The 16,574-nt window shown below is 36.6% G+C and overlaps 1 protein-coding gene across 3 annotated transcripts in view; it reads right to left on the bottom strand.

Annotated features, from left to right (window-relative positions):
• Window positions 1-621: 621 nt before the first annotated feature.
• The window catches only part of RNF2 (ring finger protein 2), a 46,709-nt gene continuing 30,756 nt past the window's right edge, over window positions 622-16,574 (bottom strand). For 2 of the 3 annotated variants that reach the window (XM_034666802.1, XM_034666801.1), the window contains 6 exons: window positions 12,201-12,289; window positions 9,308-9,468; window positions 8,252-8,467; window positions 3,988-4,260; window positions 2,875-3,046; window positions 622-2,591 (listed from right to left, as the gene is read on the bottom strand). In XM_034666802.1, the coding sequence (XP_034522693.1) occupies window positions 2,490-2,591; window positions 2,875-3,046; window positions 3,988-4,260; window positions 8,252-8,467; window positions 9,308-9,468; window positions 12,201-12,287 (1,011 nt within the window). In that variant the 5' untranslated portion in view covers window positions 12,288-12,289 and the 3' untranslated portion in view covers window positions 622-2,489. Of the gene's footprint in view, window positions 2,592-2,874; window positions 3,047-3,987; window positions 4,261-8,251; window positions 8,468-9,307; window positions 9,469-12,200; window positions 12,290-13,126; window positions 13,148-16,574 lie in introns of those variants that run through there. The other variant, XM_034666803.1, reaches the window with a different exon arrangement.

Genomic DNA, 16,574 nt, shown 5'->3' on the forward strand with positions numbered 1-16,574 from the left:
TCGGTGTCCACCCAACGATAAATGGATCAACAAAATGTGACATAAGCATACAACATGGATGAACCTTAAAAACATTACGTTACATGAAGTAAGACAGACACAAAGGACAAGTATTATATGATTCCACTTATAAAAGGTGCCTGAGATAGTCAACTTCAAAGAGAGAAAGAATAGAGGTTACCGAGGGCTTGGGGGATGAGAGTGGGGAAAGGTATGAAGAGTTACTGTTTAATGAATCCAGAGTTTCTGTTTGAGATGATGAATTTAAAGTTGTGAAACTAGGTAACAGTGATGTACATAACACTGTGAATGTACTTAATGCCGCTGATCTGTACACATAAAAATGGTTCAAATGGTAAATCTGGTTATGTATATTTTACTATAATAAATTTTAAAATGATAATGTATCCAAAGGCCCTTTACCACATTTGGTGAGCCTTTCGTTCTTCAATTGAAAGGGTGGGTATTGAAGTTACTTTACAAAACCTTGGTAGTGATGGTAAACAGTACCCACCCACCAAACACATGCACGCGCGCACACACACACACACACACACACACTACACTCGATGCTCTACCAAATACCTATTATATTTTGCAAAGAATTACACATCTAATGAATTCACTGATGCAAAGAGTTTACATCCTCCCATACCAACAGATAGAAACATACATTCTCTAAGCACAAAGCTTATATTCACAAATAATTTTCTGCTTCAAGACAAAATTTCAATTAATCACAATGGGAATTTAGTTATTTAATGCAACCACTAATCTAATATCACCAATAAAATCTAAGCAGTTATATCACAAAACCAGGGTTATATTCAGTGGACATGCATTAATAATCTATACAACTTAACATTACACCAGAAAAGGAATTGAATACAAAATTTCCCTTGATTTTTGGTGGTCTTCAAATTTCATGGCACTGATTACCAATAAAACTGTAAAAACAGATTTTAAATATTTTCAGTAAAATGGTAAAAAATTTAATGAGCCTTTAAGTTTTCATATTGGACTGAAGATTTAAAACATCAAGCTGGCCCCAATCTGTCAAAAATGACAGATAAATATTTACAATGACTAGGCAGGTTATTTAGTTACAACGGTACTGGAGGACTACTCACCCCTGGCAAAAAAAAACAAACCCTTTGGGGTTAATTGCTCGATGCAATCAAGTCTTTGTAAATACTGTGATAATTATAAACTTGGAAACATACCTGGAATCAGGACAGTGATGAAAAGTAACACAGAAGTCAATCTTATTTCTGATCTGTCTTCATAAAGCCTTCTGGCTCCAAAAGCCCAACACTGTCCCTCTATATAAAACTGTATCAAGAAGAATAGAATGACTTCACCCTACTCGCTGACATTCTTCTACAGAATAATCTTTCACTAGGGCAGGGCGCAAGCTCCATTAACTTGCTTCTCTAAGAGTGTGATTAGCAGAGCACCAAATTTATAAACTGATAGGGCCACCAAAATGCTGAACACACTTTTCAAACAGAAGCAAACTTTTTTTTCCCAATTGTTAGTTCTATGTGCCTTATTATTCTTGAAACTTACGTGGCTACCAACAAGAAAAGAATTAGGGAAGCTTTGAACATATCTTGTACTTTTCATCAAGGCTAAAGTGCAAAATATCTCCATATCTCTGGTATTTTAATAGGAAAAAACATCAAACACATATAATAAAGGAACTGAAGTGACAGTAAAGCTAATACAAAAAAAGACCTCTTTAAATATACACTCGAAGACTACATAAGACCAATTTAATTTTTCTTTCTTCAGTGAAATCTGTAAATGAACCAAGTTCTCATAGAACTGGACATTTTGTTTCTCTTTCCTAGGATCAGAAATTCCAAAATTAGAGGGAAAAAAATGGAAAAAAAATAACATTGCATGACAATGGACACTAAGTTCATAAAGAACCTTTTTTAAAAAATGAGATATTATGGAAGAAAATACCATGAAAATAATAATCCTATGAGAATTGTTTTTTAAGCACAGTAAATTTGAGCCTTGGTCTTCATGAAGATACTACAGCTTATATAGAAAACTATAAATATACAAGACTCCAGGAAAAAAAGTCAAAATACATATTATTTAACATTCTGTAGGCCTAAAAAACTTTCGAGGGGAAGGATAAGGATTGCCAACTCAATCTTCACTTAAGAATATGGAACTATGAAAAATTCCTGGGTCAAAAGGGTGCTGCTCCAAATGGAACCATACTTCATGAAAACATACAACTTAGATATATTTTTAAAAGGAAAGAAAAAGTCCTGAATAATTGCAGTCCCTTCCAAAAAGGAAATCTTAAATTAAGGGGAAAAGATTCTAATAGTGTAAACGAGTCTGGCTCAGAAAGAAAACTGAACAACATATCCAAGATTCTGTCCATAAAAGTAAAGACGTTACATCTTTAATATTAAAGAAATAGGCTATAAAAAAAGTTCATTCTCAGACTTGGTTTTAGTAAAAGCTCATTTGTGCTCCTTTGTGGGTGCATAATAAAGTTCCATGGGTTTGTTCACTTTCCAGTATTTCTCACTGACCAATTCCAAAGAAAAAGAGCCATTTAATACCTAAAACAGAAAAGGAAAAAATTAGAAAACTGTTCAAACCACAGTAGTGAGATGAAACAAACATCAAAGCTCATTTTTTTAAAATCTTAGGATAAAACTTGTCACACTATTCATAAAAGGACAACCAAAATATATCAAAAAGGTAACTACCCCAATGCAATTTCTCATTCTGTCAGGGCCTCAGGTCCCTGAACCATTTTCATTAGGCTCCACAAAAACACCTGCCAGTCTCAGATGGTGAATATGCTCCTGGTTTCAACAGCTTGCTCTTTTAAATACTCACAGTGAACTGCCCACTGGCTGTTGCTATGTAAATGGTATACTGCTTCTCACTGGCTGTATCAAGGTTCATCTGGTTTGATTCTCCTTTGCTTCGAAGTTCTTCCAAAGCTAACCTCACAGCCAGATACTTGGACAAGTGATCAACAGTGGCATTACCTGAAGTCTTTATGTACCTGGAAAAATAAATCATTAATAACTTAAAAATCCATATTAATGATAAAAACATACTCAAATTATAGAATACATTTCTAACAAGCTAAATAAAATGTAAATAGTATCAAAAATTTATTCCTCTATTACCTAAACATTCTTTATTGAAAGGTACAGAAGACGGGAAAGTACATACTCACCATCGGTCTTAAGGGCACGAAAGCTCTACCTACCTTACCATCCATAAAGATGACATAAAATGACAAAAATCAAACAAATACAAGGAGTACTGCGGGGGGGGGGGATGGATACCCCTCAACCCCAAGAAGCAGAATTCTGCCATCTACAGCAGCAAGAGGAATAATAAAATTTTGAGTAAATTTTATACTAAGAACTGATCGATTTTCTGGTTTTTAAGACAGAGCCAAGAAGCACTAATCTTGAGACTTTTTTTTAAAGCATGGTTTATAATTCAATCACTCACTGAATAAATTAAATTTAAAGAACTCTTCTTCCCTCTCTAGCTAGGAGGCTCATTCTTTTTATTTATTGATTTATGTGTTTATTTTTAAAGATTTTATTTATTTATTTGAGTGAGAGAGAAAGAAAGCATGAGCGGGTGGGGGAGGGGCAGAGGAAGAGGGAGAAGCAGGCTCCCCACTAAACAGGGAGCCCGACACAGGCCTAGATCCCAGGACTCTGGGATCATGACCTGAGCTGAAGGAGATGCTTAACCAACTGAGCCACCCAGGTGCCCCAGGGTCACTCCTTTCAGATACACAAAAGTGGGTAGGAAGCACATGAGGAAGAAGGAAAACTACAATCTAGGCAGCCAAACATCCAAAAGAACCCTGGCAATCAATGGCATGACAAATACTGCCCTTACTTCTTATACAAAATTGCCTTTTAACTCCAAATTAAGTATTATGAATTCAGATAACCTGAAGCTAACCTACACACTTACCTTGTCTGTGCACTATCATCTTTTTCCATTAGTGTGGGATGAGGCCTGAATACTAATTCGATTTCACTAGCACCATCCATTACTGGATCAATTGCCACTGTTGCATTGTTATTATCAAGCTCAAGCCCAGAATCATCAGATGTTTTGGTCCGTTTGTTACTAGGTCCTGCTTCCTGATTACTGTGTGTGGAAGCATTACTACAGTGAGAACTGTCACCATTGTCTTCTGCTCCACTACCATTTTCGATCTGTTGTTTCTTGCCTCGCTGTAATCTAGTAAAGGAAAAATAAGGAGTTGCATAAAATTTACATTTGGACCTTTTCAATGCATTAATTTTGAAACACGTTTACTGAACTTTAGAATTCTAAAAAAAGTCTTCATAATTCAATTTGCTCCAAGTTGGATAAGGGCATTTATTTTGAATCTTCATATCCCAGAAAGTTCTAAAGAACCTCACTCACACATATATACTTGAATGATTTAAACAAATGTTTATATTCACTTAACAATTTTCTTTGTTGACTATAGGAATTATTGGCAAATCTTTATTTACATGTTGATAAATTTTTTTGTTATGAGATTTTCAAGAAAGGCATGATTCAGAAATGAAAATGTAAAAGTTCTAAGGGAAGATATTCGTGCCTCTGTAATTAAAGGTTCTTAAGGAAACAAGATTTAAGAGGAACAGTAAGCGGTCCCTCCCTGCCAACCTCACTCAAAGCCTGCTAATGTAATGTAAAATTATGCTAGTGAGAAAAATGAGATGGATAGCTAAATCACAAGCATGGTTACAGAAGCAGTCTAACAAGCTCAAATAGAAAAAAAACAACACAAAACAAAACAAAAAAAAACCCCACAATAACTGGGCAAGGTGCTTTGTATACAGATCTGATTACTCGTCACAACAATCATCAAGGTAGTTAACATCATCATTTTATCGTTGAGAAAACAAAAGAAACTGAAGTTCAAAGATCCATGGATATAAGCTAGTAAGTGCCAGAACTACAGCTAGGATGTGATACACATTCTACCACATTGCCCCTCCTCTATCTTTATATGAAAGAAATATGCAGAAATGATAGTATCATTATGACATGTTTTCTCCCAGTACAAGGAAATCATAGCCAACTGCTTAGGAAACATGCTCAAGAACTTCTACTTTTTAAAAAACAACAATAACAAAAACACAAAATACAGTTTATGAAATCTATAGATCATTTTTAAATTAAGAGGGGATCATTACTATATCAAATGACAAAACTACGATCCAAAAAGATGTGAACAGATACAGTGAAATATTAGTCTTAAAAAGTGAAATAAGCCAGTCACGATTCCATGTATATGAGGTATTTAAATTAGTCAAATTCATAAAAACAGAAAGTAGAATGGTGGTTGCCATGAGATGAGGGGAGGAGGAGGAAATTAGTTGTTTAATGGGTACAGAGTTTCAGTTTTATACGATGAAAAAAGTTCTGGAAACTGGCTGTACATTAATGTGAATGATTTACAATACTGAACTGTACACTTAAAAATGGTTAAGACGGCAAATTTTACATTGTATCTTTTTTATCACAATATAAAATACATATAAATGATATGAACAGGCAAAAATAACGCAACAAAAAAATTCAACAGTGAAAATATAAAGCCCATACTTAAGTATTTCCTAAAATCTACAACTAAAACAAAAGCAAAAGTTGTTTCAGTTGACTATAAAGTAATCTAACAAGGTTACTTGTCTTAATGTAAGTATTTTTATCCCAAATTTCTTTCCAAAGAAGTTTGAGGTTGACAGAGCTAGGCTGATTTATTTCAGGCATCATTCTTAAAATAATGTTCATAATAAAGATTAATGAATCTTGCTTTACCAAATCGTATGTATAATACTACATACTATTCTAGAGGTAGCATTCCTAGACCTACACAGTAACAGTAATTAGGAATGTCAATATTTAGCCTCTATCCTTGCTCAGCGGGGAGCCTGCTTCTCCCTCCGCCTGCTGCTGCTTCCCCTGCTTGTGCCCGCTCTCTCTGACACATAATCTTTAAAAAAAAAAAAATTAGCCTCTACTATTTAAAGAACTAGTAGACAGAAGTAGAATCTGAAATAAGTATAGAATCCAACATAACTATTTTGACAAAGACAGATCAAGACTGCTACACAAAAGAAACTAATTTTAATTCAATATAAAAGAAGAACTTAAAAAAATTCCTACATTCAAAAATATTTACTGAGCAGCTACCTGAAGCCAAGCATGGTTCTATGCAATGGAGTTAAAAAATCAGTAATACTGATGGTCTCTCTACCCTCTAAGGGCTTATATTGTTCTAGTGAAGCAGGTAACATACATGTCAGAGAGTAAGTGCTGTGGATAAAAATGAAGAAGGGAGGCTAAGGTGGTTCGTGTCCTGAGGTGGAAGATGGGAACCTAGCAGACATCAGAAGAAAGTGAGAGTGTGCCATGTGGATTATCTGGAAGAGGGTTCCTTAAAGAAAGAACAGTAAGTACAAAGGCCTTGAGACGAAACCATATTTCAGAAGTCTGCAGAACAGCAAGGAAGCTGTAACAGAGCTGTAAACAAATGAAAGGAGCTTTTATCACATATTCCCACTATTAGAAATGTTCAAGCAAAAATCAAAGGACTATCTGCAGAAGATTTTGCAAATGGGACTCTCTGTCCTGCTAAAAGACTAAAATGAACACCATTAAAGTCCCTCAAACTCTTAGAAATGCGGAAGTCTTTCAAAATAAATACACTCAGGGGCGCCTGGGTGGCTCAGTCGTTCAAGCCCCACATCAGGCTCCTCTGCTGGGAGCCTGCTTCTTCCTCTCCCACTTCCCCTGCCTGTGCTCCCTCTCTCTCTGGCTGTCTCTCTCTCTCTGTCAAATAAATAAATAAAATCTTTAAAAATAAATAAATAAATAAATACACTCAACACTTAATACTCTACTTTGCTAAACAGAGTTGTAGGTCAGTTTAATATAGTTACAATGTAGTACATCTTCTTCAAAACCACTTCAGGAACCTTAAAAATAGCAGTGCTTGGACCTCAATCAAACATTCTGATTTGTTTGATTTGGGATGATACCGGAGGTCCTAAAATTTTAAAATTTTCCGTGATTCTGATGTTCAGCCAAGGTGAGAAACACTAGACTGGGATGGGGCTTTACTGGCATCTCCTACTTTGGAAAATAATGACTCGCACTAAGGCCTAAATATATTAGGAAGTATCCGAAAGGCAACAAGAATGAGCATAAGAAAGCGCCCAGATTATGCAGGGTGTTGAAAGCCATCATTAAGGTCTTTTAACCTGAAAGTGAAGAGAAGATAGACGATAAGAGGCTTCAAAGCAAAGGAGAACCAAGATCTGACTTCCAATTTAACAGAATCACTCTGACTGCTGTGCTGAGAACAGACTTTGAAGAGAGAAGCATGGAAAGGAGAAAGACCAATTAGAAGACTATTTCAATTCTTCAAATGAAAGATGGTGGTGGCCTAGACCATTCTGGATATATTATGGAGAAAGTTAAAAATATATTCACAGATTGGAGTATACAATGTGAGAAAAAAGTGAAATGTTAAGGTTGACTCCAAAGTTTTTGGCTAAAGCAAATGGAATGACAAAGTTGCCATCAATTGAAATGAGCAAGAATGAAGAGAAGTAGGGGGTAAGAATACAAAGTTCAGTATTAGACATGTTAAATTTGAGTTAAGGAATAGCTGATTCATACAAAAGGAACCAGGAGAATACTGTCTCCTGAAAGCCAAGTGAAGAAAACCATTCAAAGAGAAATTAACTGTGTCAAATGCTGCTGAGGAAAACAGGAAAATGAGGTCTGAGAATCAGCAATTAGACTTTGCAATCTGGAGGTCACCGGAAAATTTGATAATTTGAAATTTTGGAGGTGGGGGAGGGGATAAAAGCCTGGCTACAGGGGGTACAAAACAGAATGGGAGAAGAACTGAAGATAGTGAGTACAGACAACTTTTTCAAGCAGTTTTGCTATAGAAATAAGAGAAGAAAAGGAATGGTAAGTGGCGGGGGGAAGTGGGTACAAGAGAGAATAGTACTGTCAACAGAATACCTTAATAACTCCTGGAGGTATATATTAATGCCTGCATGGAAAGGTAACCATGCAGAACTACTATATGTTACTGCATTGTATATTTTTCAAAGTGGAGGCTATTAAGTAAATTCAATTATCTTAATAAAAGTATTCAGAAAAATGTCCACCATCGCTGGCTTTCTTTCCCATATACCTGTTCATGGCCTGTATCTTCAGTCCTTCCTCAATGCTGTGACTGAGTGCTTGCTGATTATTGTGCTTGTTGATCCTGGCTAATACTCTCTCCTGATGAGCTTCATACTCATCACGACTTGGATAAATTTTGCTGATGAGCGCGTCAAAGTTTGGGTCTGGCCTTAGTGATCTTTTAGAAACTAGCTTTTTCCGACAGGTAGGACATTCTTTATTGCTAAATAAAGAGAGGGGAAAGAAAATGTAAACAATGTCAGTATCTTTGAGCTGACGACAAAAATATCGAACTTCTGGATAGTTATCTCTAATATCTTTACTCAGTTACAGAAATTTAAACTGATTAATCTGAATTTCTTTGAAAATCTGATTTGAGGGTAAACAAGATTTTGGGAACTTCGGGCAGTATTTGCCAACAGGCAAAAATCTAAATATTTTCCAATGATAATTTATATATATCATTTTAGAAATAAAAATCTGGGGCGCCTGGGTGGCAGAGCGGTTAAGCATCTGCCTTCAGCTCAGGGCGTGATCCCGGCGTTATGGGATCGAGCCCCGCATCAGGCTCCTCTGCTGTGAGCCTGCTTCTTTCCTCTCCCACCGCCCCTGCTTGTTCCCTCTCTCACTGGCTGTCTCTATCTCTGTCAAATAAATAAATAAAATCTTTAAAAAAAAAAAAAAAGAAATAAAAATCTATTCCTTGCTAATATAAATTTCCTGATATCCATGCCCTACAAGGAAAATTTACCCACTAATACATATTAATTTATGTTATCAATTATTAAAATAGCATTCATAAAGATATTTTTAACATAATTTAGAGGTAGAAGAATCACAGTTTCATGTTTTATAATTTCCTCAAAACAAATGCTCATGCTATAAAGCTTTTAAAATTGTATAAAATCAACTGTTTCAAAACAAAGATTCTCCAATAATTAAAACTGAGACTTCAGAAAAATTTCCAGTTCTCAAATGAATTACTTATAGAGTGTACTTCTCAAAACCCATACAGCACCATCTTGGTATAATTAAATACCTAGTATAACTCATTGCAACATACCCACTTCTGAGGGCTGTGATAATGCAGTCTGCACAAAAACGATGTAAACACTCCTTTGTAGTCATGGTGTTCTTCAACATATCCAAACAAATTGGGCACATTAATTCACTGTGTAGACTTCGAGGTGAAACCACAATTTCCAAGCCATCCGTTATTGCCTCCTGTAGAATAGAAGAGTCACTTTAAAATTAAATGCTACATTTTTTTTTATTATGGACAAGTTCAAATATACAAAGTCTGAAAATGACAAAAATGAAAATCTATGTGCCCATCACCCAGCCACCGCCATTGTCAACTCACAGTGTTTTATCATAATCTTCCCCAACCCCCTTCAGCCCCACCACTGCATTATATCAATGCTCTTATTTAAAGCTAAAAAGAATGTGTTTAAATATAATGAATAAATAATGATATGCTTAAAAGCCAAGTTAAAAAAAACACTGAATTTGGAATCAGATGCCTTAGGTTCTAATTCTAGCCATATTAACATGTCTTCTCATCTTCAAAATGAGGAAGGCTAAATAAATTTTAATTCTTCTATCTTCACAAATTCTACCATTTTGATAACAAACTATGTATTTCATGCCATCCATTTAAATATTTTAAGATTCCAATACAAGTAAGTCTAATTTACATACAGTTTAACAGGATTTCATTTTAAAATCACTTATTGAACCTTAAGTTTTGGTCTACAGAAGCACTTTTATACAAAGTGGTCAGGTTCTCAGGCTAACCTACAAACTAATTTAATCCACAGTACCAGTATTAGTATTTCTAACCGATATGTGTAAAAACATTTCAGTGGAAAAATGCATTTGGAGTTCCAGTGTAGAATTCCAGCACATCTCCCAACTGCAGAGAGGAGAGACTCCTACTTTCTTCACCACTACCCACCTTTCCCACAAGGTGGCACTGAGTACAAATTTACCTAGCTCTAAAGGCACAGATCATGGCTCCTATGGATTGAGGAAAGATGTCTAGTAGGTGGCTACTGAAGAGGAAAGTGCAGGTAGAAATGAAAGACTTCCCATATGTTACTGACACTTCCTATTTCCACTGGCTCTCCACACTTGTGTTTCGTCTACAGGGTCAAAAAATGAAGACCCTACAAGGAAAGGCACAGAAACTATAGCTATTGTCCATGAAGGACTCAAGTAAAATATCTTTATATTTACAATAACTACCACTATTTCTGAGTGTCTTACTATGTCTCAACCTCTCTACAGAAGGCACTTTCAGTATTTTCTTTTACTTAATTCAATACACACACAAACTTTTGATTTAGGAATTACAACCTCCATCTTACAAATGAGGAAACTATGAGAGCATGACGACGACTCAGCTAGTAACCAAGTCTGCCCTCTTCCTCTTTAGAACTTGCCTACCAAAATCCCACCCCAGGATAAACTCGACCATCCATGTTCTCTATGTACCTGTGCAGGTGTGTAGCACTGTGAAAGAAAAGGGGGAAATCATTCCACCAGACTGGTATCACTGAAAATTTTACCAGTTTCAAATGGGTGTTCAACACTGCCCAGCAATTACGTTCTCTTTAACAAACTTGTTTTTTTTCTATGCTATTTCAGACCTTTTCTTCTATCTGCAGAACTTCCTACATCTGAACATTCAAAAGATTACCTTACCTCAAATTTCACTGAGGTATGACATTTTTGTAAATCATCTTCTTTCTTGCTACCAAGAGAAAATATGTGTCTTCCTAACAAAAGTACCCTCCTTCCTCCCTTTTCAAATATATCCTTTTGATTATTTTATTTGCTCTCAAGTTTCAGCAATCTCTGACTCTCCACTAAATCAGCCTAGAATACCATCTGCATGGGGTTGCTATATAGTGACAAGGGAACGAAACACCTTAGAAGCCATGCAGGGCACAGGTGTACCTCTATCTCCCATCTTATAAATGAAATTTAAAACCAATTCCATGTTCCCCTCCAGTTTCTACTCCATTTCTCTGCTTCTCTGAAGAATCAAACATCTCTGAAAAATTACCTACACATTTTCACTTTTTCCCCCCTTCAACACAACACAATCTATTCAAGTGAATTTACTCCTGCCAAGGTCATGAAGTGTAAGTACACAGTGCCACAGACAACGTACACTTTTGTAATCCTCATCTTACTTACCTCTCAGTAGTGCTGAACACAGTAACTACATCCTCCCTCTTTAAGATGCCTCCTCTTAGATTTTGATCCCCTCTCTCCATCTCCTATTTTTCTTTACTGTGGCTGTTCCTTCTCAATCTCCCTTGCCAGTTTCTCTTCCCTTTGTTTCTTCATTTCTAAATGTTGAAGCTCCTCTGGATGAAATTCTGGGCCTCTCTGCTCACCTCTCTCCAGGTAATCTTCTCTCATTCTCATTGCTTAAAATGTGCTGACAACCCCCAAAATTTTGTATTTAGTCTAGACCCCTAAGTTAACATCTTTGCCTGCCTGATTTAAGCCATCTCAAACTGAGTTCAATTTTAAGCATGTTTATCTCCTTCAAACCTGCTCCTCCCCGATCTTTACCTTCTTAATCTCCCTAGTGCCCCGTCCCATTATTATTTATTACAGCACTGAGGACTTTCCCCCTTTACACAACTTCTCAAATGTGTGCTTCCCTGGATATTTATTCATTTAATGTCTATAAACTCCATAAGCTCATGCCACATCTATTTTATTCACTTCACCTAGTGCCTAGCGTAGGACCTGGTATAGAGTACACAATGAAATTATTTGTTGAATCAATGAATGAAGTGTAAACCAAACATACACAAGACTACTTGTATATAAATTCATTATTACCATTATGTTTTTTCAAGTTTTAATTTTCTAAAAATGTATCCCAGTTTCCATATGTGTTCTATTTCCCCCAAGTTTATCTTAGTCTACATTACCTGAGGTGTTCGTTGTAGTTCATATAAACTGAGTTCCCATGTTTTGCTTAATGGTTGAGTTCCATTTGTCTGCACAGCCTGAGACATTGCTAAGAATAAAAAGGAAAGAAAAACAATTTTAGTACCTGGAAGGAAAGTAAATCTCAAAACTGATTTTTTGGCATCGTGAATCCTGAAAATAATCAAAATAGAAATGACACACTGGTACCTCAAAAATTAAAAGAAAAGTGCAAGAATCTTTTCACTTATAAATACAAGCTATCTGAGTGCAAGAGACTATCACGGATCTCTGAATGCCCAACAGGTAGCACACAGAAAGAGCTAAAATTATTACTCAATGTGCAGAAATCGGTCTTAATCCTAAACAATAAATATGCTTCTAAAATTCACAGTCATGGAACTTAGAACTGTATCGGGAAAATTTAAGACTCTCCAGTATGGTCAATTTTTGCCAGAAATAACAAAATCTCCTTTATAGTACTTACAACTCCCAGTCATTGTGCCTCTACTTTCACAGCTCCGCTCATGAAAAATCCCCTACTTGATATAGTAAGTCAGCTTATAACGTTCAGAAAGCTCTTCCTAATGCTGAACCCAAAACTGCTACCTAATTCATCCTACAGCTGCCCTCTGGAGTCACAATGATTAAGACTAATAATTTTTCTACATGACAGCCTTTCAAATATTTGGGTACTGTTATCATATCCCACCTGACTTTTCTTTCCTTTTGGCTAAATATTCTAGTTCCTCCTATTGCTCACCATCTAATGTGATTTCAAGGTCTCCTCACCACCCTGATATTAATTCTGCCTTCCCCTCTAGTTATGAATAAACTGAACAATGTTAAGGCCGACTTCTGTGCTTGTCTTTGAATAGGAGAATGGGATCTAGGATACATGTGAGGAAGATAGTCTTAGAAAACTAACTCTTATCTGGCACAGGAAAAAGAAGGGGCTCCAAGCATTAAAATATTTAGTAGGTATCCATTACTAGCCAAGCAGAACTGCTCTAGGTCCTCGTTTCAGAATTCATAGCCTAAAAAGAAAGAAATGCATGTAAGTAAGTAAACTACAATCTGACAAGATAAATTCTAAGCAGCAGTATGGAATAAACAATATGGAATTACAGAATAGGATCGGGGAATTTGAGGAGTCAGGGCAGGCTTCAGCAGAGATGGTATAAGCTTAAAAAAACAAGAGATTACTACACTGGGATGGGAGTAGAAAAGAGGGTTCCAGACAGACTAGAACAGCATGTATGAAGACAGGCATGAAAACCAGGTATGCCTGTATGTGGAAGCTACTGGAAGTTTTAAACAAGAAAGTAATGTGATCAAACAGTTTCACAGAAGCTCAAGCAGTAGTGTAGAAGGTAGAAGAACAAAAAGGAAATAGCAGTAAGAAGACCAGTGAAGAGGCTGTTAACAAAAACCTGAGTGATCTTAACTATCTGAACCAAAGCAGTTAAACATGGGCAGAGAGAATGAGATAGACATACCTAATGATACATTCGACATTGATATAAGAGAGGAGGGTCCAACTTGACTTTGGGAAAGCAACCATCCCTTTACTGAGATGGAGAACACAGAAAAAAGATATGGGTTGGAGTTGCTATAAATACAGAGTTCCAGTTATTTATGGACCACTGAAGTAGAGTGGTTCAGTAGACAAAAAAATCCCACACATATGATTTAAGTAAATCATATATTCTACACCGGCATGTAGACAATGAAGGACATGACCTATTTATAGCCAAGAAGCTAAACGTCCTATTTCCGGCAAATACCATTTAAACAGATCTGCTATCAAGAACTCACCCAAACAGCAATTAGCTCAACTTTGCTTTGAGAAGTAAAAGCACTTCACTGAACCTTAACCTCTATTCTAGCCCCCTCTAAAATTCTACATACCTGTCTCTTCAAGAAAAGCCACATCTCACATAAGTTTCTCCCTTGCCCAAGCAACAATTTGAAATAAATATGATCAAACATTTCCGATGAGCAAGTTATGAATTTTTTTTTCTTTTACAATTTCAAGGCTGGGACACCTGGGTGCCTTAGTCTACTAAGCCTCTGCTCTCAGCTCAGGTGAGATTCCAGAGGTCCTGGGATTGAGCCCGGCATCGGGTTCCCTGCCCAGGGGAGAGCCTGCTTCTCCCTCTGCCCCTCCCCCTGCTCATGCTCTCTTTCTCAAATAAATAAATTTTAAAAATCTTGAAAAAAAAAAGTTTTACAATTTCAAAGCTGTCCACTAAGTGTAACCTGAGTATTCTCATTCGTTTTGCTTGTCAGAACTAGTGGACTCCAAAGCAGGCAAAAATACCTTGAGACTTTTGTGCTTCCTGGCAGATATGTGTGTCATTATTTCTACCTTAAATCCTACCACACATAATGAATCTCTCAGAGAACTAAAATTACTCGGGGAATTTCTAAGAATTCAAAATCCTAACCCCATGTCCCAACCTGTAACTGTTAACCTGAGGCCCACTATATACATAATAGTCCTTTCTTCTATCTCCAGAAAGCTCCTTCAGCAAATTAATGGGAACCATGAAATAAAAAAAGGCCTTCTGCTGAAGGATCGTTTCTAGAGATACTAGTTCTCCCGCACATAACCATATTATATCTCATTTAGATATTTGTGTTCCTGTAGCAACAAGATTCAGGAAGTAATTCACAAGTTAGTTGTAGATGCAGATTTTCCTGGTACTTGGAAAAACTGGGATTTCTGTAGCTTTTAAAAGTTTTCCAGTCTCTCTGTTTGTATCTATATTACATGTTTCCTGGTATCTGGAGTCTTAACTGCTACTGCATGGATGCTACCTTACCAAATAATGCAGCAGGTAATCCTGAGACCAAAAAAATGATACAATCTTGCTGATCATCAAAACCATGATCTCTATTTTTAAGAACATATCAGCAGTGCAGATCTGAATAATATTTAGTGGCCTCTCCTGTGACCTGGCCAAGGAGGGTCAATAGGGATCTGAGATTTAAAAATTCCATTTTTCTGCCTCAAGACATAATTCACACACACAGAGGAAGCATATACATAAAACATGGCCTAAAGGCCATGATTCACCTGTATAAAAGGAAGCTCAAATTTCTACTTTTAGCAGTCACTGAACAGATAAGCTTTCAAGAATTAGTTCCTCTTTCTTTAGGTCAATACACTATGCCATTTAAATGTAATCTAAATTCTACCCTTCCCCAAAATCACATATAACCTTTCTTCTACTTTCATTTGGTGAGAAGCTGCATTTCTGCCTGTAGCTCCCCCTTGTCCAAGCCAAGAATGTGAAACACATTTAGTTTCTATTTTTCATACAAATGAACTGTCATTTTAATGAGTAGTATTTGGGAGTTATCTATGTATACTACTAATATACAGACAGAGAAAACAAGAATGGATCACCTACGAATAATTAAAACCTGAAAGGATGGAGAGAAGAGCTGAAGCCAGTGAAGATGAGAAATGAGGTCAGAAAAGGTAATCTTAGAGATTCTTTCCAGCAAGAGGAATGTGCTTCCTAGATGACTACTGCCTGATGATCTTTGCAATACAACAGGAAAAGATCTAGGTCTACCTGGCCAAATCCCCAATAATAACACCTCCATTATACTCCTGAATAAGAGATATTCAACAAAACATAAATGTATCCTGCACAAAGCAGGCTTTCACTTTTGTGGAGACAATGTACAAATGAAAAGTGAACATTACTCTGGACAAGATAATTTGGCAGAAACAGAAAAAAAATCTGATAAACAACTTAGTTACAGGCAGACTTTGGAAGCTTGCAGCTTCAATAACCAAAGGAGAAGAAGTATCAACACGATATTCAGAATGTTCTTTTAGAGACTGCAAATACCTGGCACTTTCATGCTGACTTTTTGTATCTTCACATGCATGGCACGCAATCCTTTTGCAGGGGCTCAATGTGGTCTCAAAAGCTTTTTCAACACAGCACCCCCCAGAAGTGACCACCCACAAAGGACAGAATATGCAAAAGAGATGAGAAATTCTTATGCATTCTACATAGAAAGATTTAATAAGTTTCTTTTTTTTAAAGATTTGTTTGAGAGAGACTGGGAAAGCACACATGGTGGGGGGATGGACAGAGAGGGAATGAGAGGGACAAGGAGACCCCACACTGAGCACAGAACTGGCCACGGGCAATCCCAGGACCTGGAGGTCACGACCTGAACTGAAACCAAGAGTCAGACACCCAACCAACTGGGCTAACCAGGCACATCAAGTTTATCTTTTTTAAAACAAGAAAAAGTTTAGACTTCTGGTTTCCAGTTCCACGTGTTAGTCACACTTTGTCCTAACAAGTAAAAAACTGTAGAGGGTAAAAAATCAACGACTCTCCGTA

The sequence above is a fragment of the Ailuropoda melanoleuca genome, chromosome 8 (genome assembly GCF_002007445.2).
Source record: "Ailuropoda melanoleuca isolate Jingjing chromosome 8, ASM200744v2, whole genome shotgun sequence".
In the NCBI taxonomy this organism is placed as follows: domain Eukaryota; kingdom Metazoa; phylum Chordata; class Mammalia; order Carnivora; family Ursidae; genus Ailuropoda; species Ailuropoda melanoleuca.